This window comes from Tupaia chinensis, unplaced genomic scaffold, assembly GCF_000334495.1.
Source record: "Tupaia chinensis unplaced genomic scaffold, TupChi_1.0 Scaffold000460_1, whole genome shotgun sequence".
NCBI lineage: Eukaryota > Metazoa > Chordata > Mammalia > Scandentia > Tupaiidae > Tupaia > Tupaia belangeri.
The window spans coordinates 1,625,030-1,652,065 of NW_006159969.1; the positions used below are offsets into that span (position 1 = coordinate 1,625,030).

General features: G+C 36.5%; 1 protein-coding gene and 2 pseudogenes across 4 annotated transcripts in view; 2 read left to right on the top strand and 1 right to left on the bottom strand.

Moving 5' to 3' along the window:
* Positions 1-27,036, bottom strand: part of ANKIB1 (ankyrin repeat and IBR domain containing 1) — a 167,989-nt gene that overhangs the window by 55,278 nt on the left and 85,675 nt on the right. For all 4 annotated transcript variants that reach the window (XM_014590547.2, XM_006155542.3, XM_014590548.2 and 1 more), the window contains 2 exons: positions 4,293-4,501; positions 2,130-2,218 (listed from right to left, as the gene is read on the bottom strand). In XM_014590547.2, the coding sequence (XP_014446033.1) occupies positions 2,130-2,218; positions 4,293-4,501 (298 nt within the window). The remainder of the gene's footprint in view (positions 1-2,129; positions 2,219-4,292; positions 4,502-27,036) is intronic.
* Positions 7,667-7,795, top strand: LOC114009100 (uncharacterized; annotated as a pseudogene).
* On the top strand, positions 10,915-18,710 carry LOC106735613 (protein SET-like; annotated as a pseudogene).

Genomic DNA, 27,036 nt, shown 5'->3' on the forward strand with positions numbered 1-27,036 from the left:
ATATTAGGATTTTAAATTTAAAATGTTTAACCCCCCCCCCCGCCTCCCCCGGGACCAGCAGTTGGCATAATGGCTATGTCGCTGGACTCCCATGTAGTTGACCATGGTTTAAGTCCCAGACCCAGTAGCTTAAACTCATGCTGGGCATGTGTCCATGTGGGCCCAAGATCCTGAGAGGAGAATGGAGGAGAAGGGACTGTGGAGTAGCCATCCCCCCTGGGAGGTGATTTCTCACTTTCTGTCTCTGTCTTTCTGGCGAGTGCATGTGCCCTATAGCAAAAATCTCTGCCCCCACTCCCCCCAAAAAACCCCACAAAAACCTTCCCCTCTACTTTCATCATGATTAAAAAAAAAAACACACTTTCTCAACAAAACTCTAATGTATCCCATGAGAAGAACATTTAGACCTCCATTCCTAGTTAAGAAGTATTTGTATACCTTGCATGATAGGGAAAACATTCTGGCATAAGTAAGATGGGTGAAGCACTCAGGACAAATGCTGAAAAGTAGCAGTTCTCAAAATACACTCTGTACAGCTATGTGGGTTCTTGACACCTCTTAAGGAATTTATAAGGTCAAAACAATATTCACAAAGGTAGTAAGACTTAGTTGCTTTTTGGTTAAAACTGTTGATAGCCCTTATTATAGCAGTGGCACTAAAACTTACTTCTGGGAGTATTTATATTCATGACTATACCATATTTGCATTTAAAATAAGGCAGTTTAAGAATTACTAATTTGATTATACTTTGACTCTTTAGTACACATCTTTTAGGTATTCTGTGCAGAGAATTGGGAAAGAAATATAATGAACTTCTGTTATACACCAAAGCATGGTGGATGTCTCATGTAAAAGATCTGAGGAGATGATAATCAAACTGTAACACAGCAATTATGCTAACTGCTGGCCCCTAGTATCTCATAAAAAAAAGTTGGAAAACTTTTGATTTTTAACATTTCCTTAAATACTACTGACTCACTTTGCTTAGGTCATAAAACAATAGCTTTATATGTCTCCAGTCTCCAGAGATAACATGATATTGTATTATTTATCACAGTGATCTTTTACATTGGTATATAAACCACTCTCAAACAGTGCAATATTAGGGCAAGCTAATGAATGTTAAGAAAGCATAAATCTTGGCAAGACCATGATTTATAAAAGAATAACGATAAACATGGGAAGCAAAATAAATCTTCCATTTGTAATATATACCCAACCATATCTAGAAGTTATTTAACTTACAATGTACTAAAATGGAACTTTTCAAAAATAATTATTTAATTCCATTTGCTATTGCTGTTATTATTATTATTAATTTGACCACAGAGAGAGAGAAAAAAGGAAAGCAAGAAAGCAAGCCGCCATGTCTGGGACTTGAACTGTGATTGGTCATGTGGGAACCCAGTACCTTAATCATTATGCCACTTGCCGGCCCCCTAAAATAGAATTTTGAACATCCATATTCTTACAGATTTTCAAGGTTTTTTTCTTTTCATAAAAAAAATTCAGAGAAAACAAAAATGAATGTTAAAAATTCTTGGGATAGGGACCAGCAGTTGGCGTAATGGTTATGTTACTGGATTCCCATATAGTTGACCACAGTTCGAACCTCAGTCCCAGTGGCTCAAATTCACATCAGGCGCATGTGCATGCGTGCCCAAGATGTCAAGAGGAGAATGAAAGAGAAGGGATTGTGACGTGGCCATCCCCCCTTGGGGGGGTTACTTTCTTGCTTTCTATCTCTCTGTCTCTCTCTGTTGTTCTGGCAAGCATACATACCCTATAGGAAAAACCTCTCAAAAAAAATTTCTTGGGATATAAGACTGATTCTAACTGATTTAGATATATGCTTTAATTTTACATTAGATGTAATATAAATTAAAACAACTAAGAAAATGTATTTATATATACTTTTTTCTCAAAAATAACTTACATTAATCTAAATACTTAAAGAAGCAGGGAGATGTCAAAGAAAAAACTACTTTTCCTTACTAGTAAAGTATAACACATTTCAGTGTAACTAAAACCAATATATATAATCCAAATCATTAAAAACAGAAACAAAGCAGTCTTATACCACAGTGCTTTCATGCAGTAAAAGAGCCTAAGCTGCTCATATACTCACGACTCCCAACATCCTCTACAGAAGTCATGTCCACAGGGCATATCCACTGGGTCTTCAAATACAGAAATACTGCACATACAAATGTCACACTGGGGAAGAAGAACAGCGATTTAAACAAAGTCAGTTTGGAGACAAAATAATACATTAATTTTGTTCACTAGTATAAAAGCAAAAGTACAGGTGTTTTACAGTAATTAGAAAATTTAAAGTGCTTCAAAATTTTAGTAGTAGTTAAAGTAGTTAAAGTTAATGTGCCTACCTTTGACTAAGTAACAGATACCATGACTACTACTTTTTTTTTTTTTTAAGAGATTTTTGCCATAGGGCATGTGTGCTCTCTAGAAAGACAGAGACAGAAAGGGAGAAACCACCCCCTAGAGGGGATGGCCATGTGCAATCCCTTCTCCTCCATTCGCCTCACAGGATTTTGGGCCTACATGCACATGCACCTGGCATGAATTTGAAGCTGAGTCCGGGACTTGAACCGTAGTCAGTCGGTCATGTGGGAGTCCAGTGCCTTAACCACCATGCCATCTGTTTCCTTCCATGATTACTTTATATCGAAAGACTATTGTGGAATTCAAATGTTTTAATGCAAAATTCAAACTCTTAAATTCCACATTTACGTATTAATGAACAACTGTGCATTTGGAAAAGGAATACAAGAAACAAATAATTATAGCCTATTCAGGTCAAGATCAAATTGCACGATGTAAAATAACCACTTAAGTATTATGTCTTTTACTTACCATGAAAAATCTACAAAACAAGTAACTCCATGTTTTTAACACAGTAACTCAGGATATTCAGAGTAACAATTTAAGGCTTTTTCTCTCTTTTTAAGCCAGAGGACATGTGCATGAGAAAGAGAGAGAGAAAATCTCCCAATGGAGCCTGGTCACTCTGCACTCTTTTCAACTCCCACACCCTCCATTTCTCTACCCTGTCAGGATGTTAGGCACACATGCAGTCTACATGTATTTTCCAAAGCACTGGGGGCCAGGACTCAATCTTGGTCAGACAGGTGGGATTTGGCTCTGATCACCTATCATTAAAGCACTGTGAGGTGGCTGGCCTACAATTTTAAGTTTTCTAACCCAAGGAATCCTGCTACAAAAGTGTGTGTCCTCTGAACACTGAGCTACCAGAAACAAACTTCATAATCTTACAGATACAAGTTATACAGTTAGAATTCAGTTTTGCAAAAAGGTCCAGATAAAGTGAGGAGTGCTTTAATAATTATCATATATTTTGAGTGGTTGAATCATTCAAGAAAATTCAGATGTTCCCATAGTAGCACACCAATGGTATACCAATTAAAAATACAGAAAATGAAGGCTGGCAGGTGGTGTGGTGGTTAAGGCATGGGACTCCCATATGGCAGACCAGTTTGAGCCCTGGACCTGGAGGTTGGCTTTCTCATTTCCCTTTTCTCTCTCTCTCTGTCTTTCTCTGGTCAAATTAAAAAATAAATAATAATAACAAACAAATAAATAAATAATTTTGGGAAAAAAAGACAATCACAGTACTGTTTCTTAATATGAAAATGCATCTAGATGATAAAATCCAGATGCTTTACTAAAATGAATATATAATCATTACAATCGTAAATATTTAAAAACTAGTAGCTTCCAAAAAATGATTGAAAATGTTTTTGTATTTATGATTCAGTGTGGTGATTACAAATTCAGCATTCAATATTTTAGTATGCTGTGTTCAAAACTTCAAGCAGATGGAATTTGTTAAAAAGAATGATTTAACTGTAATTAATTTATTATTTTATTTTAATTTGACCGGATAAAGACAAAGTGAGAGAGTGAGAGTGAGATGGAAGGTGAGAAAGCAAGCCACAAGGTCTGGGACCAAAATCTCAAAGGGAGGGAGAGGTGGAGGAGAAAGGATTGCTGAATGACCATGTCCTAGAGGGGATGCTTTCTTGCTCTCTCTCTCTGTTTCTCTTTCTCTCTGTTTCTTCCCACAAGTGCAGATGCCCTCTGAGAAATTAAAAAAAAAAAAAGAAAGCATAAAAAATAACTGAACTAAAAAAAAAAAAATGGGACTCAGTTTTAAGAACATATCCAGATGCTCTATGGAATAATGTTAAATAAAAGTTTTAAGACCAAAAACAAAGCTATGGCAAGTACACTGAATACTAAACCATACCAAACTGGTGTCTAAATCCCCAGGAGATAAACTGATTTCATCTGGAGAGGTGACAGAAGAGCGAGTAGTCCTTGGAGTTCTTGGAGAAGGGAGTGTGTCCCAGGCATTGTACCCACTTGGTGGTGGAGTTGGCATTTGAACACCTGATCGTTGGCAGCAGTTTTCTGGGTTTGACATCCAAGCTTCAAGTAATTTCTCCCTGTCCCAATCTTAAAGAAAAAGAAATGGATATCTCTTCAAAAAACAGAAAACTCAGTAATGTTTTAAAAGCTGTATTACAAAAGAAACAGTGAGGATAAATTAAAAAGATTTAGGTCACCTTAAGAAAAAAAGTTTTTCTATAAACGTAGTAACTGCAAATAAATACTTAGCTATGTATTTTTATGAATATTTCCAAACAAAATTTAAATTATTTTAAAACCTGTGGAGACTCACATTGTGTCAATATCTAACAATATGTTCAAAATTTTTACTTATAATCAAAATAGGCAACTCATACATTGCTTTTGGAATTCACTAAATTTTTGTCAGCATAGGTTTAATTTGGCCTCTTTCTTTCTTCTTTTTTTAATTTGCTATGGAACACTTGCAGGAGAGAGACAGAGAGAGAGAGACACAGAGAAAAAGCACATGTGCCTAACATATTTTTCAGATTGCTGGGTCTGGGAACTACTTGAACCATGCAGGGGGCTATGTGGAATCCAGCTACCTTAACCACCATGCCACCTGGCTAGCCCCCCGTTTTACTCTTTCATGAAAATTTTCCAGCTGGCCTCAGTGTGTTCACATTGTGAAAGATTGCATAGTTCACTATAAATATGACATAATGGTTATAACAGGTCTTAAAAATAATTTGATAAACAGCTTAAAAGCAGAAGGAACTTCTAATGGGGTTAGAGTTAAAATAAGTGTTTAGAGAATTAGATATAAATTCTGTATCAAGTGAGCATAAATCTAGTTTAAGTAAATGAGATTATTTTCCTACTGTTATCACTTTTAACATGTCTAAGCAAAACATGCTATTAGGTCCAGAGTCATAAAGACCTAATTCTTTAAAAACAACAAACTAGTACATCCAATTATTGCTAGGCGTTTTGCACACAATCTTCCAATTTTATTTATTCCTCACAGCAAACTTTTCAGCCATTTTTGAGGAGAAGAAACCAAGGTATAAGGCAGCTATAGAATTTGCCAAAGCTCACAAAGATAAAGATTTGAAACAAATCCTATGATTCCAAACCCTTTGTTCTTTTCATTATCATATCACATTTCTCAAGACTATTAAATGGTAAATTATTCACTAAGGCCCATTTTAAAAGATTTTATAGCTCAAATACAAATACAATAGCATGTAAAAAAAAATATTTTTCTTTAGAGGTTTTTGCCTTAGAGCATATGTGTTCCAGAGAGAGACACACATAGAGGCAATTAGAGCAAAAGTGAGAAATCATCACACAGCACAGTTCCTTCTCCATTCTCCTCCTGGAGTCTTGGCTACGCACATACACGTGCCCAGTGATTTTCAAGCCACCAGGACCAGGACTCGAACCATGGTCAGCTGTGTTGGAATCTGGCACCTTAATCCCAATGCTAACTGCAAGCCCCAGTACATTTTTTTTTTTTTTTGAGAGAGATTTTTGCTACTGGGTGCGTGCACTTGTCAGAGAAAGAAAAAGGGGTGGGGAATGGGCACACCACAGTATTTTCTCCTCCATTTTCCCTCAGGATTTTGGGCACACATGCATGCATGCACACATGCCTGGCATGGGTTTTAAGCCACTGTGTCTGGGGCTTGAACCATGGTCGACATGGGAGTCCAGCAATGTAACCATTATGCCATCTGCTGGTCCTCCAGAGCTTTTTTTTTCAAATGCTCAGTTGCAGTATAATATCTGAGACCATATCAATGGACTTTCTGTACATTAAAAATCATGAACTTATCTTGTACTTTCAACAGATCTTTTACTCAAGCATTGCTTTTAACATCATTCACTGATCATTTGGAAAATACTGATTTCCTGAGTCTTTGTTTTGTTTTTGCCATAGAGCATATATGCTCACTGGAGAGACAGAGGAGGGGAAAGTGAGAAATCATTCCCCAGTTGGGATGGAAATGTGGCAATCCCTTCTCTTCCATTCTCCTCTTAGGATTTTGGGCATGCACACACACATGCCTAGTGTGAGTTTCAATCCATCATGTCCAGGACTTGAACTATGATAGGCCATGTGGGAGTCCAACACCTTAACCACCATGCCACCTGCTGGTCACAAGGAAGTATATTTCCAGCTAAGCAAACTACATGCACAAAGGCACAGAAGTATAATGGGGAGACTTAAGTAGTTTTTTTTAAAGCTGCGGTATAAGATGTGCTGGTTTGGGGAGATGGAATTTAAGACTGCAACCAGGAATCAGGTTACAAGAGGAAGAAAAAAATCTAACAAAGGAGAAAAACTGCTAATGCCTGCATTCTAGGAAATGTTGCTAAACAGACCTCAGCATTCTTAGAGGTCATTACTTACTGATTAAAATCATGGTTTGCATGCAATATTTCACTTTTTTTTTTTGGTGATAACGCTAGTTATTGCTTTAAATTTTGCATATTTCAAATACTGCACTAAAAAATCAAATGTTCTACTTGTACAACAAATTCATATGCACATTTAAAATAAACATTTACATATCTCACAAACAGTTATGATCTTTGCTTCTATGGCATAAAATCTGGCAAATCTACCAATTTTATCAGTAGAAAGGCATTTAAATGTACCAAAGCAATTCTTGATCTGAATAGACATTTATGGAAGGATTATTATATATGAGGGCACTAAATAGATGTTATCTCTTGAGATTTCTCATACCCAGAGTTTTTTTTTTTTTTTTAATATTTTTCCTATAGGGCATGTGTGCTCTCATGAAAGAGAGAGAGAGAGAGAGAGAGAAGGTGAGAAATCACCACCCCTGGGGGATGTCCATGCCACAATTCCTTCAGCTCCTAGGATTCTGGGCATGCACGTACCTACTGGGTCCAGGAGTTAAATCACAAACACATTCATGTGGGTACCTTAACCACCATACCACACACTGACCCAAAACCTTTCTATCTTTCTTTTTAAAATCTGATTACTCTTAGTTATGATAGTATTACATATAGTAGTTTCTTAAAACTTGACTGGTGTGCACATTGTGATATCAACTGGTATGTAAACAGGTGAAAATATCCTTATTTTTAGCAGCTATAAGGAGCTGTAATTATATCAGACAAAATAAATTTGCCTTCTAACATGATGAGGAAGCTGCAGAGAAGGTGTTGCCTTGACAAAGAAAAATAACATGCAGGGAATCAAACAAAACATTCATGAAATAAAAAGTTCTTAGCTTTGCGCAGTGGCAGTATCGTAGCCAATGAGGTTTATCCGAGGCGCGATTATTGCTAATTGAAAATAAAAAGTTCTTCAAGAAGGCAAATGAGAAACTAAAAAAGCAAAGAAAATCACATTAATGAGAATTGAGATTAACACAAAAGATTTCTTGGAAAAAAAATCATAATTAAAAAAAATTAATAGCCAAGTAAGAACAATGTACCATTTGAGACCCAAATATGATCCTTCTAGACAAAAATCCAAATCAAAAAAACCTTCAAAACAAAAGCAAAAAATCAATTTTAAAAATCCATATTTTTTGCGATCACTGACATAATCCATGTCATTGAGCCTTCACAGTAAAACCAACAACAAAAAAACCCTAAACAAATCAAACCAAGGAAAGTGGGAGAAGCTATGTTAGAAAATAGAAAAAAATGGGACCAGCAGGTAGTGTGGTGGTTAAGGTGCTAGACACTCCCACATGGCCAACCAGGGTTCGAGTCCTGAATCTGGTGGCTTGCTTTCTCACTTCCTCTCTCTCTCTCTCTCTCTGTCTTTCTCACCCTCTCTCTCTCCCTCATCAAATTAAAAAAAAAAGAATGAATAAATAAAATAAAAACTAATTATTTAAAAAAAGATAATAAAAATGATAGATAACATATACACTACAGGAAAAAATGATAGACAAAAATCTATAAATTTAAAAAAATGCAAAAAATTAAGCCAATAACTTGTGTAGCTAAAGAAAACTCAGAATGTATGTATTTCAACTGAAAATGAGACACAGCAATATGTGGAGAAAATGATAAGAATTATAAAAAATGTAATCTCTTTCAAACTGTAAACTTCTATGAAGGCAGAGTACCTATACATTGCAATCTAGTTTATCTCTAATATGCGGCCTAGAACCTACTTCCAAATATGTAGACACACATTACATGATGAATTTCAGTCAAGTGCAAGCGCATGTACGACAATAGTCTCTCAGTGGTTATAATAAGGTATACCATATAATTTTGGTGGGTAGTAGGCTATACCATCTAGGCTTGTGTAAGTACATTCTATGATGTTCACATGACAAAACTAAGGACACATTTTGCAGAATGTACGCCCATCGTTAAGTGATCCATGACTGTGTCATGTAATGTGTAACTATGTTGAAAGAACAAACAGTGGGCCAGGAATATGGTGGTTAGGGCAGCTGCATCCCACATGGACAGGTGTGTAGTCCTGGATTCAGCAGCTTGAAAAACACACCAGGCATATGTGTGTGCATGTGTGTGTGCCCCAAATCCTGAGAGGAGAATGAAGGAGATGGGACTGTGGTGCGGCCATCTCCCCTGGGGGGTGATTTCTCGCTTCCCACCTTGACTCTGTCTCTCTCTGATGAGCACATGTGCCCTAGAGCAAAATTAAAAAACAAAACATGACAGAACAAATGGGCGTAAAACTACATGCCAATATTATTAAAATCTGGAGGAAATAGTAGATAGTATTCTAGGAAATTCTTGTAAATCACTGAAATTAAAGAACTTACGAAAAGATAGTAAATCTAAGTACTAATAACTATGAAACAAACTAAAGAATATAATAATTATTTCCTGAAAAAGTACAAGGTTCACATGGTTTCATAAGCAAGTTATTCTGATTTTTCAAGTAGCAATTTATTCTTACTATTTTATAAGCATAAAGAATGAAAAATATATTCTTGTATGTTTTTTTAAATTATTTATTTAATTTTACTTATTTATTCATTTATTTTAATTTGACCAGAGAGAGAGTTTTTTTAAATAGTTAAAGGAGCTGGCAGGTGGCATGGTGGTTAAGGTGCTGAACTCCCACATGGCCAACTGGTTCAAGTCATGGACCTGGTGGCTTGCTTTCTCGCTTTCCTTTTTTCTTTCTCTGGTCAAATAAAACAATAAAATTAAAATAATTTTTAAAAAAGTCATTATAAAAACCTGAAAGGCCAAAATTCATTTGATATATAAAACTAGTCTTGTTATTTGACATTATCAACACACAGCTGATGAGTTAAAATGCAGAGTTATAAAAAAATTATATACAGATAACTCAGATAATTACTAAAACATATACATTAATTTACTAATCTTTTTTAATGCAGGGCCAAGGACTTTTCTTTGACTATTTTTCTGCCTATACTTCCTTTTTCTTGCCTGAACTACAATATTTTCTAAAATTTCTCATTATTAGAGTAAGGTACTCTAAGACTTAAGATACTCAGGTAGCAAGCTGAACAAGGTAGAGTCCTAGATTTTTATAATTTCTTCTTCTTTGTCAGTTGTTTCATTCACATATATTTTAAGAGCAACTTTAAAAACAACTTGGCTTTATCAAGGCTTTCCAAAGCATCCAACTTAGAATTCAGTAAAAAACCCGATTTTTTTAAATCATGTTTTGTCAATATTAGTTCATTATACTATGTAATCTCAATAAGATGTACAACTGGAATAATCAGATTTGGTAAATACACAATTCAAGCCAAATGCATGAGATTTTTGAAAAGCAGCCTTCTAGCCACCAACATTCCCATGTGTTTGACAAAACAAAACAAAAAACAAAAAAACCTGAAAGTCATTTATGTTGCTATTGGTTAAGAAAGCATTTACATTTTTATAATATTGAAATATAAATAAAATATCAGGAAACCAAATACAACACAAGTATACTGCCCAACTGTTAGCCTTCTTAGAATGTTAACAACAATAGAGAACTGGGAAAGATAATCTATAATACCAATATATCAAAGGAGAAAAACAGTATTTTCTTAAGATTTGGAAAAGGGGGACCAGCAGATGGTATAATGGTTACGTTGCTGGATTCCCATGTAGTCAAACACGGTTCAAGTCCCAGACCCAGTGGCTTAAAACTCATGCTGGGCCTGTGTGTGTGTGCCCCAGATCCTGGGAGGAGAAGGGACTGCAGCCTGGCCATTCACCCCAGGGAATGATTTCTTGCCCTTTATCTGTCTCTCTCTCTCTCTGGCAAGCAGATGCACCCTCTAGCAAAAAGAAGAAAAGATTTGGAAAAGGCGAGATAAACTAAAATATTATATCTAAATTTTAAAAGAGAGCCTGAGGTTAGCCCCTGACCTGGTGGTTGATGTGGCTGGATCCCACGTGTCCCATCAAGGGGTTCAAGTCCCAGACCTGGTGGTTTGAAAAATATGCCAGGTATGTATACCTGTGTGTCCCAAATCCCTAAAAGGATAGAGATTTGGAAGAGAAAGGATTGTAGCATGGGTGAGCGTGGGGGTGCTTTTAGCATTTCAATGATCACCTACTAACTGATGCTAAGCATGTTACTAGCCAATGTAATTAAACCAGATATAAGATAAGGAAAAGCTACAGGCAGAATTTCTATTATTTGTAAATGATATGCTTTCCCTCCTAGTAATCCTAAGATAACCAGAGGGATACTTTGAACACAATAAACAGAGTTCCACTTCTGGTAATGGTGAATTAGCTCCTATTAGATCAACCCTCCTATGGATGACAACTATAAATGTTGGACAAAACATAAATAACTATGTGAAGACATTAGAGAGCAACCAAAAGCAGACAGAAATGAAGGGGACTTGACACTTGGCAAAATGAAAAAGTACTGTATGAGTCTGTTTCTATAGGTTTTTGCCTGTGGCCAGACCTCGTATGACGCCAGGATGAAAACCTGGAATTTTACTAGCTTCAAGAATCTGAGATTAGATTTGGGATGACTGGAATACCTGGAAAGTAAAAGAAGATATCCTAGCAAGAAGAGCCACAGAGAGGAAGCCAAGATACTAGATGCAGACTCTCTGATGTCTGAACTATGCATGTTTGGGACAGACTCCAAGGAGCTAAGATAAGTGAACAGAGAATCGACTTTTGGCCACTGGAAGGGAGAGAGAGTTTGAAATGTGAGAAAACAAAGAAACATTAATACTCAGAGGACTTTAACAGAACCAGAATCTCTACAATATTTCAAAATGTCCAAAATTACTAGACATATGGAAAAAGTATGAAAATACAATCAGTGGAGTCAACACTGAGATGATTTGTATGTTGCAATTAGTAACCATCATGAATTTGAATGAAACTTTTTGATTGAGGACATAGAGAAAACAGCACACAAAGAACAAAAGACAAGAAAAATCAGTAAAGAAATTAAACACTATGAAAAAGAGCCAAATGAAAATTCTGGGACTAAAAACCAAAATATCTTTAAAAAAAAATCATGAGATCAGTTTAACAGCAATTTAAAGATGAAAAAGAGAACAGAAAAAATCTGATGACCTTGTAAAGCAGTAAAAATTATTCAACCTGAAGAACAGAGGAAAAAAGATGGATTAGTTTGTTTAAAATATATATGGCTATTTAAAGCAAAATTTATAATACTGTATTATAAAATTTATGATGTACATAATAGGATAATTATGGCATAATGCTATGGGACAAAGGATGGCCACTGGAGGCATAGTGGTTAAGGCAGCTGGATGTCACACAGCTGACTGAGAGTTCGAGTCCTAGCCTCAGCAGCTAGAAATACACTCTGGGCCTGTGTGCGTACACAAAATCCTGAAAGGAGAATAAAGGACAAGGGATTGTAGCATAGCTATCACCTCGAGGGGGTGCTTTCTCACTTTACCTCTCTACCCATCTCTCTCTGGCAAGTGCACAAGTCCTGTAACAAACAAATTAAAACAAACAAATGAATTAACAAATAAAAAAAGAATGGAGCGATGGACCCTAATAAAATTTAAAGATTTTTACATTTTTTGTGGAGTGGTAATACATGAATTGTAAGAAGAATATTTTAAAAATAAGAATAGAGTCAGCAGGTGGCATGGTGGTTAAGGCACTAAACTTCCACATGGCTGACTATGGTTCGTGTTTTGGACTGAAGTCTTGAAACTCACCCTGGGTGTATATACATGCATGCCCAAAGGAGAAGGAATTGCAGCATGGCCACCCCCCCCTTAGAATGATTTCGCGCTTTCTGTCTCTCTGGCAAGCGCAAGCACCTTATAGCAAAAATTTCTCTCTCTTAAAAAAAAAAAAAGTATATTGTATGGATAGCTAAATGTCCAACGAATAATTAAAATTAACCTCTCAAGTTATTCAATTAAGTCAAAAGACAGGAGGGAAGGAGAAAGACAGGAACAAAAAAACAGAACAGAGAAACAAAGAAAATAATGAAATAAAAAAACCTAAATCCAACTGCAACAATAAATACATTAAATGTAAATGGAATAAACTGTCCAGTAAAAAGGTAGAGGATACTAGAATGAATCAAAAAGCAACATTCAATTGTATATTATCTATTAATACAACATATTTGAACTGCGTAAAAAAGTTAAAGTGATATTTAGTAGCAGATTTTTTAAAAGACTAACAAGAGAGACATTTCATGATAGAAAATCAGAAAAACATCATCGTAAACATGTATGAACTTAATGCCAAAGTTTTAAAACACATTAAGCAGGGACGAGCAGTTAGTGTAAGGGCTATGTCGCTGGACTCCCATGTAGTAATAGACTGCAGTTCATGTCCTGGACCTGGTGGCTTAAAACTCACGCCAGGCGTGTGTGCATGTGTGCCCAAGATCCCAAGAGGAAAATGGAGGAGAAGGGATTGCAGTGGGGCCATCCCCCATGGGGGGTGATTTCTTGCTTTCTGTCTCTCTCTGTCTGTCTGGTGAGCATGCGCCCTGTAGTAAAAACCTCTCAAAAAAAAAAAAACCACACACACATTAAGCAAATTAATAACATGAAGATATACAACAGGGCCAGCAAGTGGCATGGTGGTTAAAGTGCTAGATTCCCACATAGCTGACCATGGTTCAAGTCCAGGACCTGGCAGCTTGCTTTCTCACTCCCCTTCTCCACTCTGGTGAGTGCATATGCACTATAGCAAATAAAGAAAAAAACAAAGTTAAAAACAGTAAATAAAATTAAATAAATAATTTTAGGGGGAGAGATATTTGTTATAGGGCATGTATGCTCACCAGAGATAGAGTGAGACAGAGAGAAAGATAGTGAGAAATCTCCCATGGGGGGATGGCCACACCAAAATTCCTTCTCCATTCTCCTCTCCGGATTTTGAATATACATGTACACATACCCTGTGTAAGCCACTGGCTCCAGGACTCAAACCGAGGTTGACTATGTGAGAATCCAATGATGTAACCATTACACCATCTAATGTTTCCACATAAATAATTCTTAAGAAAAGAGAGAGAGACAGAGAGAGATACAAATCTGTATACAGAAATGGGAAATTTTTTCTAAATGTTTGTGCAATAGGCATGTGTGCTCTCAGGGTGGGAAGCAGAGAGACAGCAAGAGTGAAAGTGAGAAATCACTGAGCACGGGGGATGGCCAAGCTACAATCCCTTTTCCTCCATTCTCTTCTTGGGACTTTGGGCATGCATACATGTGCTCAGAGTGATTTTCAAGGTGTCAGGTCCAAGAATTGAACTGTGGTCAATCATGAGGGAGTCTACCCAGCACCTCAACTGCCACGCCACCTGCTGGCCCCAGAAATGGAAATTCTAACATTCCTCTCTCACCACTGTGTATGGTGGTGAGAAATTTTTTCTAAATGAAAAATCTGTATGCAGATTGTATCTTTCTCTCTTTTAAGAAATATTTACATGAAAACATTAGATGGTGTAATGGTTACATCACTGGATTTTCACATAGTTGACCTTGGTTTGAGTCCTGGAGCCAGTGGCTTACACAGGTAAAAATTAATAAAACTACTGTTTAAAAAACACCATCAACCTTAATTAACATTTATAGATATACCGAACAATTTAAAAAGATATTCTTTTCAGATGCATATGACACAGTGGTTAAGATAGACTAAATGTTCAACAAATTTTAAAAGACCAAATTCTTGGGGAATGATTTCTCCCTTTCTGTCTCTCTGTCTCTCTGTCTTGCGCATGTGCCCTATAGCAAAAACCTCTTCAAAAAAAAAAAAAAGATCAAATTCTCAACTACTGGAATTTAAATGGAAATAATAAGATATCTTTAAAAACTGCACATATTTGGAAATTAAACCACATCTTTCCAAATGAAAGATGCATCAAAAAGGACACTTAAAATGAATGACAATGAAAATACAATGTATAGATTTTAGCATCAGTGGAAAAAACAGTGAAAAAGACATGAATGGCAAATCACAAAAAGAAATAACGAATGTCCAATAAACATGGCTATGTCGCTGGACTCCCACGTAGTCGACCACGTTTTGCGTCCTGGACCCGGTGGCTTAAACTCACACCGGGCGCGTGTGCGTGTGTGCCCAAGATCCTGAGAGGAGAATGGAGGAGAAGGGATTGCGGTGTGGCCATCCCCCCTGGCGCGTGATTTCCCACTTTCTATCTCTCTGTCTCTCTCTGTCTGGCGAGTGCACGCGCCCTATAGAAAAAACCTCTCAAAAAAAAAAAAAAAAGAAAAAAAGAATGCAAATAGAGTACAGTATGCTACATAATTGAAAGGCTATATAGCCATATATTTATTGATATGGAAAGCTTTACATCATTAATAATTTTAGAAAGCATGTTATAAAATAACACATGTAAATTAATCCTATTATTGTTAAAAAATGTTGAACTCTGTGGTCTGGATTTTCTTTCACATAGATGATAAACTTCTTTATGAAACATAAAATCATTATAGCCATTTTTAAAAAGTTTGAAAATATCAACTACAAAAATGTTAGTTTACTTTATTTTTCTTCCTAGTAACTTTACTATTTGAAAACTGTTATTGTTAAAAAACATTTCTTTGTGCCTAAATCAAGAAACAATTCAGTTTTTTCTCCTTAAGTAATTTTCTTTTCTTTTCTTCTTCTTTTAATAGTTAGATCTTTATTTAAAAATCTGATCTGCTAAATTACTGTTTTCCACCAACTCTGGGAACAGAAACCTTCAACAGGCTTTACAATCTTTGCTTAGGTGCTGCTTTTTTTAAGAGCCTTAGCAGTAGCCATTGCTAGCTGTCTTTTTAAAGGCTTGCTTAGTTATTAGTTAGCCTTTTTTGCTTCCTTGGCAGCCCTGATAGCTTGTTATCACAAGAGCCTTTCTAACTTCAGGTTTTTGGTTCCTCTTGGCCATGATAACAGAAGAGATGCACCAGTGATAGCCCTCTGGACTCTGACTGCAACGGTGGGTCCTTTTCTTTTGAATTTCTTCTGACTGTCCCTTTCTGTGCTTTCTTCTGTAGAGAACAGTCCAGTTTATCTGCTCAGGATTTCTCTTGGGAAGGACTGCAGACTTGCATTTTGCATTAAGAAATTGGAAAACCTTCCTGTCAGTCCCGGCATAGCGCCTCCTGTGTCCAGGGTAGATCTTGTTCCCACTGAAACAACACAGCTAGACTTTAATGGTGTTGGCTCCCGTGGAAGAGGAAAGATGGCTAAGAGGCCCTTAGGTAATTTTCTATAATCTGTTTGACAAAATACTACACCTGGAATGCATTTTTCAATTAGTCTCTCCAATTTTCTTATTGCTACAATTTAAAATGTTAGCATCGGGGCATAGCAAATAGACTGCCTTGGAAATAGGCAGTCCTGAGTTCAAATTCCAGATATGCTTAATTAACTAATGAACTTGAGCAAAAATAAGGATAATTATATTCACTTTGATTCTTATTCTTTGAAGTCTCAATGTTTGTAAAGCATTTACTAAAGAGTCTGCAACATAGAAGAAATTCAATAACGGTAGTGTTAAGTACTATTATCTCAGGACCTGCAGTTAGCGTAATGGCTATGTCACTGGACTCCCATGTAGTCGACCACGGATTGAGTCCCGGACCCAGTGGCTTAAACTAATGCCAGGCACGTGTGAGTGCGTGCTCAAGATCCTGAGAGAAGGGATTGCAGTGTGGCGATCTCCCCCCCGCCCCGGGGGTGGGGGTGATGTCTCACTTTCTGTTGGTCTCTCTCTGTCTTTCCTGTAAGCACATGTGCCCTACAGCAAAAACCTCTACCCCCCAAAAAGGTACTATAATCTCTTAAAAATTTATCTTTGTAATAAAGTAATCACAAACTAAGTCAAGAGTGCCACTTCCTAAATTAACTTCAGCTGAGAACATCTAAATAATTTTCTTACATATAGTCATTTAAAGTGGTAATTATTATTGGGTTGACACAAAAGTCATGACACATTTTTGTATAGAAAAACACAGAAAAATGCATCATGACTTTCCTGATGACCTAATATAAGAAATGTTGAAAATGTTTAGGATGTCTGTGAGAAAATTACAATAAAGGTTGGTATTACATAAAATAAAAATATACATACATAATCAAGAGTGTGAGGCATACAAAGTATAAAATAATTTTCTTAGGACAATATGATTACTTTTCAAACATTTCCATAATGTCACCTTCATGTACAGATATTAAATATGGAAAAGTTTAGTCTTATCTACTGTAAGTATTTCTCAACACAATTTCTGCTTTGAGTCTGTCATGTCAACCACTTAGCAAATATTTATTGAATGCTTTTTATGTGCCATTATTATATCAGGCAGTGGGGGAACAATGGAAGACAAAAAAACAGACACAATCCTTGTGGAACTTATAACTTAGTAAGAGAAATACTAGTAAAATAAATATATAAATAAAAACATCACCACTGTCAGAAGCTCCATGAAGGAGAGGCAGAGAATCCTAGTTAGGTTTCCCCTCCCCTCCTCCTCAGGGAGATCAGAGAAGGGAATCCTGGGAAATGCATGGAGTACACATCTAAAAGATGAGTGGGAGTTAACTAGGTGAAAGAGAGAAGGAAAGACATTCTAGACAGATGAAACACAGTATGTTCAAAGACCTTGTGGCACGAGGGATGGTGGCACTCTTTTGAAATAAAAAAGGGCAATATAGCTGGAGCATGGAGACTAGAGGAAAGCATTGTGTGAGGTGGGGCTGGAGAAATAGACCAGGGCTTGGCCACGCAAGACTTTATTAAAAACACACCTATCTCCAGCTTAGGCCTGGTGCCTGGACCTTCCTGAAAGCATGGCCCCCAAGTGACAATCTGATGAAGAAGCAAAGACTGTCCCCTCAAGACTGGAGAAGGCGTCGGCCTCTCTGGACTTATCAAGGGAGAGAAAGAGTAACAAGAAGCAACTGAACATATGGATGAAGTACAGAATGAAATAGACAGACTTAATGAACAAGCCAGTGAGGATATTTTGAAAGCAGAACAGAAATATAACAAACTTTGCCAATAATTTTTTCCAGAAGAGGTCAGAACTCATTGCTAAAATCCCAAATTTTGGGGTAACAGCTTCTGTCAACCATCCACAAATGTCTGCACTGCTTGGGGAGGAAGACAAAGAGGTGTTGCATTATTTGACCAGAGTCGAAGTGAAAGAATTTGAAGATATTAAATCAAGTTATAGAATGGATTTTTTACAAATTATTTTTTTTAACGTTATTTATTTTAATTTGAACACAGAGGGACAGAGTGAGTGAGTGAGTGCATGGGAGGGAGGAGGAAGTGAGAAAGCAAGTTGCCAGGTTCAGGACTCAGACCATGGTTGGCCATGTGGGAGTCCAGCGCCCTTAAGCACACTATCTGCTGGTCCCCAGAATAGATTTTTATTTTGATGAAAATGCTTACTTCAAAACTACAATTCTCTCCAAAGAATTTCATCTTAATGAGGGTTGATCCATCTTCAAAGTCCACTGATATCAAACAGAAATCTGGAAAGGACTTGATGAAACATTCAAGTCAAATGCAGAGTAAAGCGAGCAGGAAGAGGAAGCATAAGGAAACAGAGATTCTTTACTTGGTTTACTGACCATTCTGATACAGGTGCAGATGAGTTAAGAGAGGTCATCAAAGATGACATTTGGTAAAATCCATTACAATACTACTCAGTTTCTGATATGGTGATGAAGAAGGGGAAGGAGAGATGATAATGATTAAAAAGAAGGAATGGAAAATATTGATGAAGAAGGAGATAAGGATGAAGGTGAAGAACATGAAGATGATGATGAAGGGGAGGAAGAAGAGGTGGATGAAGGAGATGATGACTGATAGAACACTGATGGTTTACAATCCTCTTTTTAAAAATATTTTTTCCAGTCCCCAGGAGCAAGTTGTAGTCTCATTTCTTTTTTTTCTTCCCTCTTTAACTCAGTCACCTTGTTCTTGAGTTCTCTTTTCTCTACACCATGATTCTCAACTTATTTTAGAGGTAAAAACCTTGAACAAAATACAATGGGGAAAAAAATCTCTACCCCTTTCTATTCCAAATTCATTTTTATCCCTTCCTTTCTAAAAAAAAAGAAAAAAACTGTTTTGAGTCAACACCATGATGCTCTGTAGGAAAAATGAAAAACCTGGTTCCTTTACTCTGCTGGAAGCTGCCAGGTGCTAGGCCCCTGTGCAGAAGTACATAGAACTCCAGCTTTTTTCCTCCTTTCTCTGTATATTATTCGGTTCAGAGATTATACTATGTCTTTATGTGAATATGGACAGTTAGCATTTGCTGACATGTAGATGTCTACTTTCTCTTGTTTAAAAAAAAGAAAAAAAAGTAAAGAACTAGGGTCAGAGAATGTCAGCAAAGGGTGGGTTTGAGATGTCTGGGTAAGTTAAGTGGGCATTTTGACAATATGTCTTCTCCTTTAGCATGTTTAATTGTGATGATTAACAAACAACTTTGCTGCTTAAAATGACCTTTTAAAAATAAAATTCTCTCCTAATGGTGACTTGAGACCTCCCTGCCATTCGACGGGAGAATCAACAGACCCTGTAGGATCTTATCTGGAATTAACATTCTCTATTATAATTTTGTTCCTGTTTATTTAAAAATTTTTCTTTCTGTTTCATTGGAAAGGAAAGGTGATGGCCAGTTTTAAACGTTAGAAGTGTACAAGTTCCTGCCCAGTACCCAGCGAAAAGCCAGAATCCATGTACATCTGAGGTGGGCCTAGCCCTGTCCCTTTAACTGGAAAGCCTCTGCCCTAAACCACTTAGCCTCTGCCCTAAACCACTTCTTCCAGTCCAACATGCAGGGAAAATCCAGAATCCATGTACATCTGTGGATCTAGCCCTGCCCCTTTACCTGGAAAGCCTCTGCCCTAAACCTCTTCTTCAGGCCCAATGCCCAGAAAAAAAGCCAGAAGATAGGAAGTAATGTATAATCCATCAGATGACCAGAAACCACCACTGGAGAGGCATGAGAAATATGGGAAATCAAGAAGATATCTCTTTCCCAAGGGGAAAGAACAGCTCTTCATCATCCAAAGATAGTACAATGGAACTCATGGAAATGTCAGATAAAGAATTTAGGATAGTCATAGTGACAAAGCTAACAAATCCAAGAGAAGAGAGACAACGAACTCCAGAAAATGCAGAGAAGAGACAAGTTCCAGGTAGCGAGGAAGTTATTCCACAATCTGAAAGAGGAAAAACACACCATAAAAAAGAATAAAACGGAACTGTTAGAGATGAAGATAATTTTCTGTTAGTGATACAGGAAGTCAAAACCTCCCTTGAAAATATTAAAAGCAGATTAGATCATGCAGAAGATCAAAACTCAGATGTAGAAGACAGAACTGACCTAGAAAAATTCACCAAAAAGTCTGAGAAAATAACCCCCCCAAATAAAATAATATATGAGTAATACTAGATACCATTAGACGCCCAAGCACCTGGATAATTGGTATCCCAGAAGGTGAAAAAACTAATAAGGGCATCATTGATAATCTATTCCATGAAGTCCTGAAGAAAACTTTCCAAACCTAGAGAGGCATTCAAATACCCAAGAAATACAAAGGACACCATATAGAATCAAACCAAAAAGATCTTCTCCAAGGCACATTATAGCCAGATTGACCAAAGCCAGAGATAAGATGCTAAAATTGGCAAGATAAAAATGTCAAGTTACTTTCAAGGGATATGCTATCAGGTTAACATTGGATCTCTCATCGGAAACAATGTGAGCAAGAAAAGAATGGGAAAACATATTCAAAGTGTTAAGTGAAAAACAATTTCAACCAAAAATACTACATCCGGCAAGACTATATCGTTCATATGGGAAGAAAAGATAAAAATATTATCAGATAAACAAAACCTGAAAGAATTTACCAATACCCGACCAGCTCTTCGAGAAGTTCTGAAGGGCGTACTATACCAGGAAAACTAAGAGAGACAAGGGAACAAAAAATGACCAAGAAAAAGGTCAACTTAATGGTAGGAACAAGTTCTGAAATATCAATAATAATGTTGAATGTTGGGATGAAGAGTTGGTGTAATGGCTATGTCGCTGGACTCTCATGTAGTCAACCCCGGTTCAAGTCCTGGACCTGGTGGCTTAAACTCACATGGGGCGCGTGTGCGTGCATGTCCAGGATCTCAAGAGGAGTATGGAGGAGAAGGGATTGTGGCAGGCCATCCCCCCTGTGGGGTGATTTCTCGCTTTCTGTCTCTCGTCTGTGTGTTTCTAGCAAGCGCAAGCGCCCTATAACAAAAACCTGTATTTAAAAAATAAATAAATTTAAAAAATAATAATAATAATGTTGAATGCTAATGGAAAGGTAAGATCACAGTAACACTGCAAATTCAACAAATGAGAGATTACACTTGGCTGAACTGGTAAAATAGAATTCTATGACAGTTTTCTAAAACATTACTGATTTTCTTCTATGTTTTGTCTTCCAGATTTAAGGGTTTTTGTTTTCTTTTTAGTTGTTGGGTTCTGTAATTTGTTAAAAAAAATAATTTTTTAAAGTGAAACATAAACTTTTCTCCCTTCCTGACCCCTTCTGGAATTGGAAAATATTTGTGAGCAGTCTAATTTTGTAACAGAATGGTTATTTGTATAAGTTCAATAATACAATAGTATCTGTTGCCTTGCATCAGAAATTGAATTTTTATGGGGCTTTGTGCAAAGAACAGACCAAATTGAAATTAATCTAATTTTTTTTGCAAATAAGTTAGTTTATACCTCTCTTTAGTAAAAGGAGAAATGAAGAGAGAGAGAGAGAAAAAATGTTTCAGAAGAAAATAACAGTGCTTATCACTGGATTCTAGCTTTGTCCATAATTTAGATCTTTTGTGAATCAATAAAATGTGAAAAAAAAAAATAGAGGCAAGAGGCAGGGTATCAGAAGAACTAATTTTTTTTGCAAATAAGTTAGTTTATACCTCTCTTTAGTAAAAGGAGAAATGAAGAGAGAGAGAGAGAAAAAATGTTTCAGAAGAAAATAACAGTGCTTATCACTGGATTCTAGCTTTGTCCATAATTTAGATCTTTTGTGAATCAATAAAATGTGAAAAAAAAAAATAGAGGCAAGAGGCAGGGTATCAGAAGAATCCTCATGGCTCCTAAGAACTAGTGATTTCAGGACTAAAGAGAAATGAAGATTTCCTACTGATAATTCGGCCTCCAGCCCACAAGCTTGAGTGGTAGGGAGTTCCTCTAGCCTTCTATCTCTGTCTCTGTGTGTCTGTCTCTCTCTGTTTCTGACTCCTCATTTTTTTGGGTAATTTTTCCTTTAAAAAATGTTTCAAGGTAAAGTGTTCTCTTGCTTTCAGTCCTGCCTTTTGTCTTGTTAATAATCCCCTTTCCCCCTCCCACCTAGGCAGGAGAGGCAAGAGGCAGGCCATCAGAAGAAGATTCCACATTGAAGTTCCTGAGAACTAGTGATTTCATATGCCACATGGTTATCTATTTTGTGCTTTAAAAAAAAAAATAATAATTTTTTTTAGTTTTAAATTTTTTCCTGCCTTTTTTCCTCTTTCTTTGTTGTTACTGTTTTTCTCTCTTTTTTCTTTTCTTTATCTTTTATCTCATCTTTCCGCTCCTCAATATTCCGCTCCTCAATGTTTCTCTAGACGGATCTAAGGGAACTATAGCCAAATATCAAAATACTATTAGGGTTAACATATTCCTCAATATCTACTGAATCTGCTGCAAAAAGGGATCACAACAGTATGACAAAGAGATTCCAGATGGCCTCTTTCTGCTCACTCCTGAATGTTCAGATTGAACTTCAAGAATTAGGAAGAAACACACCATCCATCAGGTGACTAGAAATCACCACAGGGCCACAAGAAATATGGGAAAGCAAGAAAATACCTCTCCTCCAAAGGAAAAAAAATAACTCCTCTTCATCCACAGATAGTTTAATGGAAATCATGGTAATGTCTGATAAAGAATTTAGAACATTCATAATGGCAAAGCTAACAGAGATGGAAGAGAAGAGAGACAATGAACTGCAGAAGAGAAAGGAGAAAAGAGCTGATGAGTTCCGAAGGTGAGGAAACTCTTGCAAGATCTAAGAGGAATTATACACTTTACAAAATAATCAAATGGAACCGTTAGAGATGAAGGCTATAATACAGGAAGTAAAAATCTCCCTCAAAAGTATTAAAAGCAGACTAGATCATATAGAAAATCAAATCTCAGATGTAGAAGAAAAAATTGCTAGCCTAGAAAAATCCACCACGAAGACTGAGAAAATGGCCTCCCCCAAATGAGAATATATGAAAAATACTAGATACCATTAAACATCCAAACATTCAGATAACTGATCTCCCAGAAGGCAAAGAGACTCATAGGGCATATGTAATCTATGCCATGAAATCCTACAAGAAAACTTTCTAAACCTAAAAAGGCACTCGAAGATCCAGTCCCAAGAAATACAAAAGACTCCAAATAGAATCAACCCAAGAAGATCTTCTCCAAGACACATTATAGCCAGACTGACCAAAACCATAGACAGAGACAAGACACTAAGATTAGCAAAAGAAAAACATCAAGTTACCTATAAAGGATATCCCATCAGGATAACAGCAGACCTCTCATTGGAAACAATGCTAGCGAGGAAAGAATGGGAAAATATATTCAAAGTGTTAAGGGAAAAGTGATTTCAGCCAAGAATACTGTACCTGGCAAGATTATTCTTCATATGGGAAGAAAAGACAAGTACATTCTCAGATAATCAAAACCTGAAAGAATTTACCAGCACCAGACCAGATCTCCAAGAAGTTCTCAAGGGAGTGCTACGCAGGAAAATTAAATACAGTCACACAGAAATAAGAGTTCAAAAACTAAGAAAATGGCCAACTTAATCATAGGGGCAAGTCTGGGGTTGAATATTATATCTCAGAATTTAATCAGGACAATCAAACTACAACAGAAGACGAAGTACATGAGATTAATTTGGAGAAACTGAATTTTATAACTTTTGACTAAAACATTGCTGATTTTCTTCTAGGCTTTGTTGTCCGATTTTAAGGATTTGTGTACTGTCTTGAGTTGTTGATAGGTTCAAGTACCTACCATTTGAACAGGGATGGCCACGCTGCAATCCCTTCTCCTCCATTCTCCTCTTGGGATCTTGGGCACGCATGCACATGCGCCCGGTGTGAGTTTTAACCCACCAGGTCCATGACGCAAACCGTGGCCGACTACATGGGAGTCCAGAAATAGCCATTATGCTAACTGCTGGTCCCAGAAATGGAAAATTTTTGATGATAGCATGCATGACTAAGCCACTATGCAGTATACTCTGGATGGGAAATCACATTTGTATGCTGTGACAATGCTTAGGAAATGAATGTAAATTAAGTTTAAAAGTTTCAGAAAAAAAAATTATTTCAGAAGTAAATTACAGGACACTTGTGACTAGATTCTTGCTTTGTCCATACTTCTAGTTTAACATATTTTGTGAATCAATAAAATATGGAAAAAAATTTAGTATGGAAGGGAGAGGGGGGAAGGAAAAAAGTAAAAGTATGCTTAATTGACAAAAACATGAGAAGCTATTTGCTGATAAGTTATAGAGTAATATCTTTGGCTTGACTGACATGCACAGTATTTGTGCTGGGAAAATAAGTGTTGAACACTGTAAAGATGTGATTAAATGTAAATAAATAAATTAATTTAAAAAATAAAATGAAAAAGAATTTAAAGGTTTATTATGGAAGGGAGGGAGTGGAAAGGGGAAGGAAAAAATGGGTAAAAGTATGCTTAATCAACAAAAAATGAGAAACTATTTGCTGATGATAATGTATATAGTAATATCTTTTTCTTGACTGACATGAATGGTATTTGTGTTGGAAAAAGAAATGTATACTATAAAGACATGTGATAATATGTAATAATAAATAAATTAATTAATTAAAAAAGGAAAAAGAAAATGTGTACAAGTTCCTTTGTTACAATAAAACTAAATGTATTAAAAAAGAAGTCAATGATAGGAAGGACAGTTTGTTATGATTAAATTTGAAAGGATTATTCTGAATTATAGTATGGATAAAGAAACAAATTGGGAGGTGGCAATGGTGGTTAAGGCGGCTGGATTTCCACATGGCTGGCTGCGGTTCAAGTCCTGGACCTGGCAGCTTGCTTTCTCACTTTCCTTCTCTCTCTCTCTGGTCAACTTCAAAAAAATAAATAAAATAAAACAATGATAATGAATACAATTAAATAAAAAGTAATTCTTAAAAAAAAGAAACAAATTGGATAGGGCAAAAGTGGAAGGAAGATAAAACAGACAGGAAGTTATATGTAGTATAAGAAGTGATGACAGCTAGAGCCTAATGCTAGCAATGGAAAGGCAAAGGAAGACATTTACAATTTAGAAAGTGAAACTGACAATTCAGTGATGCTATGATACAGGGGTCTGAGAGAGAGTAAATGTCAGTTATAGTCTCAGATTTCTGCCTTGAATATCCAATTAGTTGGCTGTAGCTGCCATCTATGAAGATAGGCAATTTCAGAGAACCAGATACAGTTGGAAGATGATGATTTTCATTTTACACATGATGCATTTAAGACACTTAAGATATACTGGAGAGGTTTCCAATTAGGCAGCTATATATAAGGTATGCAACTCAGAAGAGAAGTCTAGTCTAGAAGGAGAAATCTATACTTAGGGAAGTCTTAGAAAAAGATAACCTTCCTAGGAAGGGAGTAGAATGAAAGAGATACGGTCACCATGTTTAACTGTCCACAGAGGACAATGATCTTCTTTTTATTTTTTAAAAATACTTATTCATTTAATTTCATCAATTTGTTTATTTTCAGTCTGACCAAAAAGACACACACACACACACACACACACACACACACACACAGAGGGAGAGGGAGGGAGGGACAGAGGGAGAGAAAGCAAGCTGCCAGGTCCAGGACTTGAACCACAGTCAGCCATGTGGGAGTCCAGCACCTTAACCACCATGCCATCTGCTAGCCACAGACAATGACATTCTGAAGAATTTAAAACAATGCTTCAATATAAATTTATTCTAGGCATAAGCAAATTACTCTTAATCTCATATTTTGCAAATTTTATTTATTTTCTCTTTAGGTAGCATTAAAATATGTTACTTTTATTACCAGAGAAATACCCAGAAAATGATCTTTGTATTCCTAACACAACCCTCCTTAAAATTCGACTACTATTTAGTAAATACTGCCAAAAATATCTGCCTTTTGCTTAATCTAGATCAACTTAATTACTTTGGGGCTTAATTTGACAACAGATAGTATAAAATTCTCCAATCTATTTTCCTGTGTTAAAGTGGATGAATGTTACCACGGATACAAACTTTAAATCTAAATTTTCAGTTTAATAGCTCTGAAACAGACCTTGTTCTGGCTTTAGGAGTAATTACAGTAAACTGTAGCTCTGTGTACTGTCTGTTTTACTCACTAATATCATTTATCTCTGTAAATCTTATTTGATTATCAAATGTCACTGATATTACCTCAACAATGTAGGAGAGATGTTACCTTGCAAATGTGCACTATCCTCTATTTTATGCCTTAACAAGGGAATGAAACATAGAACAAATGTCAATTATCAAAAAAGTTATCACATGGGACTAGCAGTTAGTGTAATGGCTATGTCGCTGGACTCCAATGTAGTCGACCGCGGTTCGAATCCTGGACCTGGTGGCTTAAACTCATGCTGGGCGTGTGTGCGTGTGTGCCCAAAATCCCGAGAGGAGAATGGAGGAGAAGGGACTGCGGCGTGGCCATCCCCCCTGGGGAGGGGGTGATTTCTCACTTTCTATCTCTCTGTCTCTCTCTGTCTGTCTGGCGAGCGCATGGGCCCTATAGCAAAAACCTCTCCAAAAAAAGAAAAAAAAAAAGTTATCACAGAGTACATATATGCTAATTAGGAAAATTCAATTAGATTTCATCTTATTAGAATTTGTCCTCATTACATGAAAGAAGTAATTCAGGGAAATATAAATGGAGTAAAAATGGAGTTGGTTCCTTAATAATATTTGATAACAAAATATGTAAAAAAAGAAAGATGAAAATGTTCCTTTAGGGTCCAACAGGTGGTGTAGTGATTGACATGCTTTACTCCCACATAGTAGACTGCAGCTTGCTTTCTCT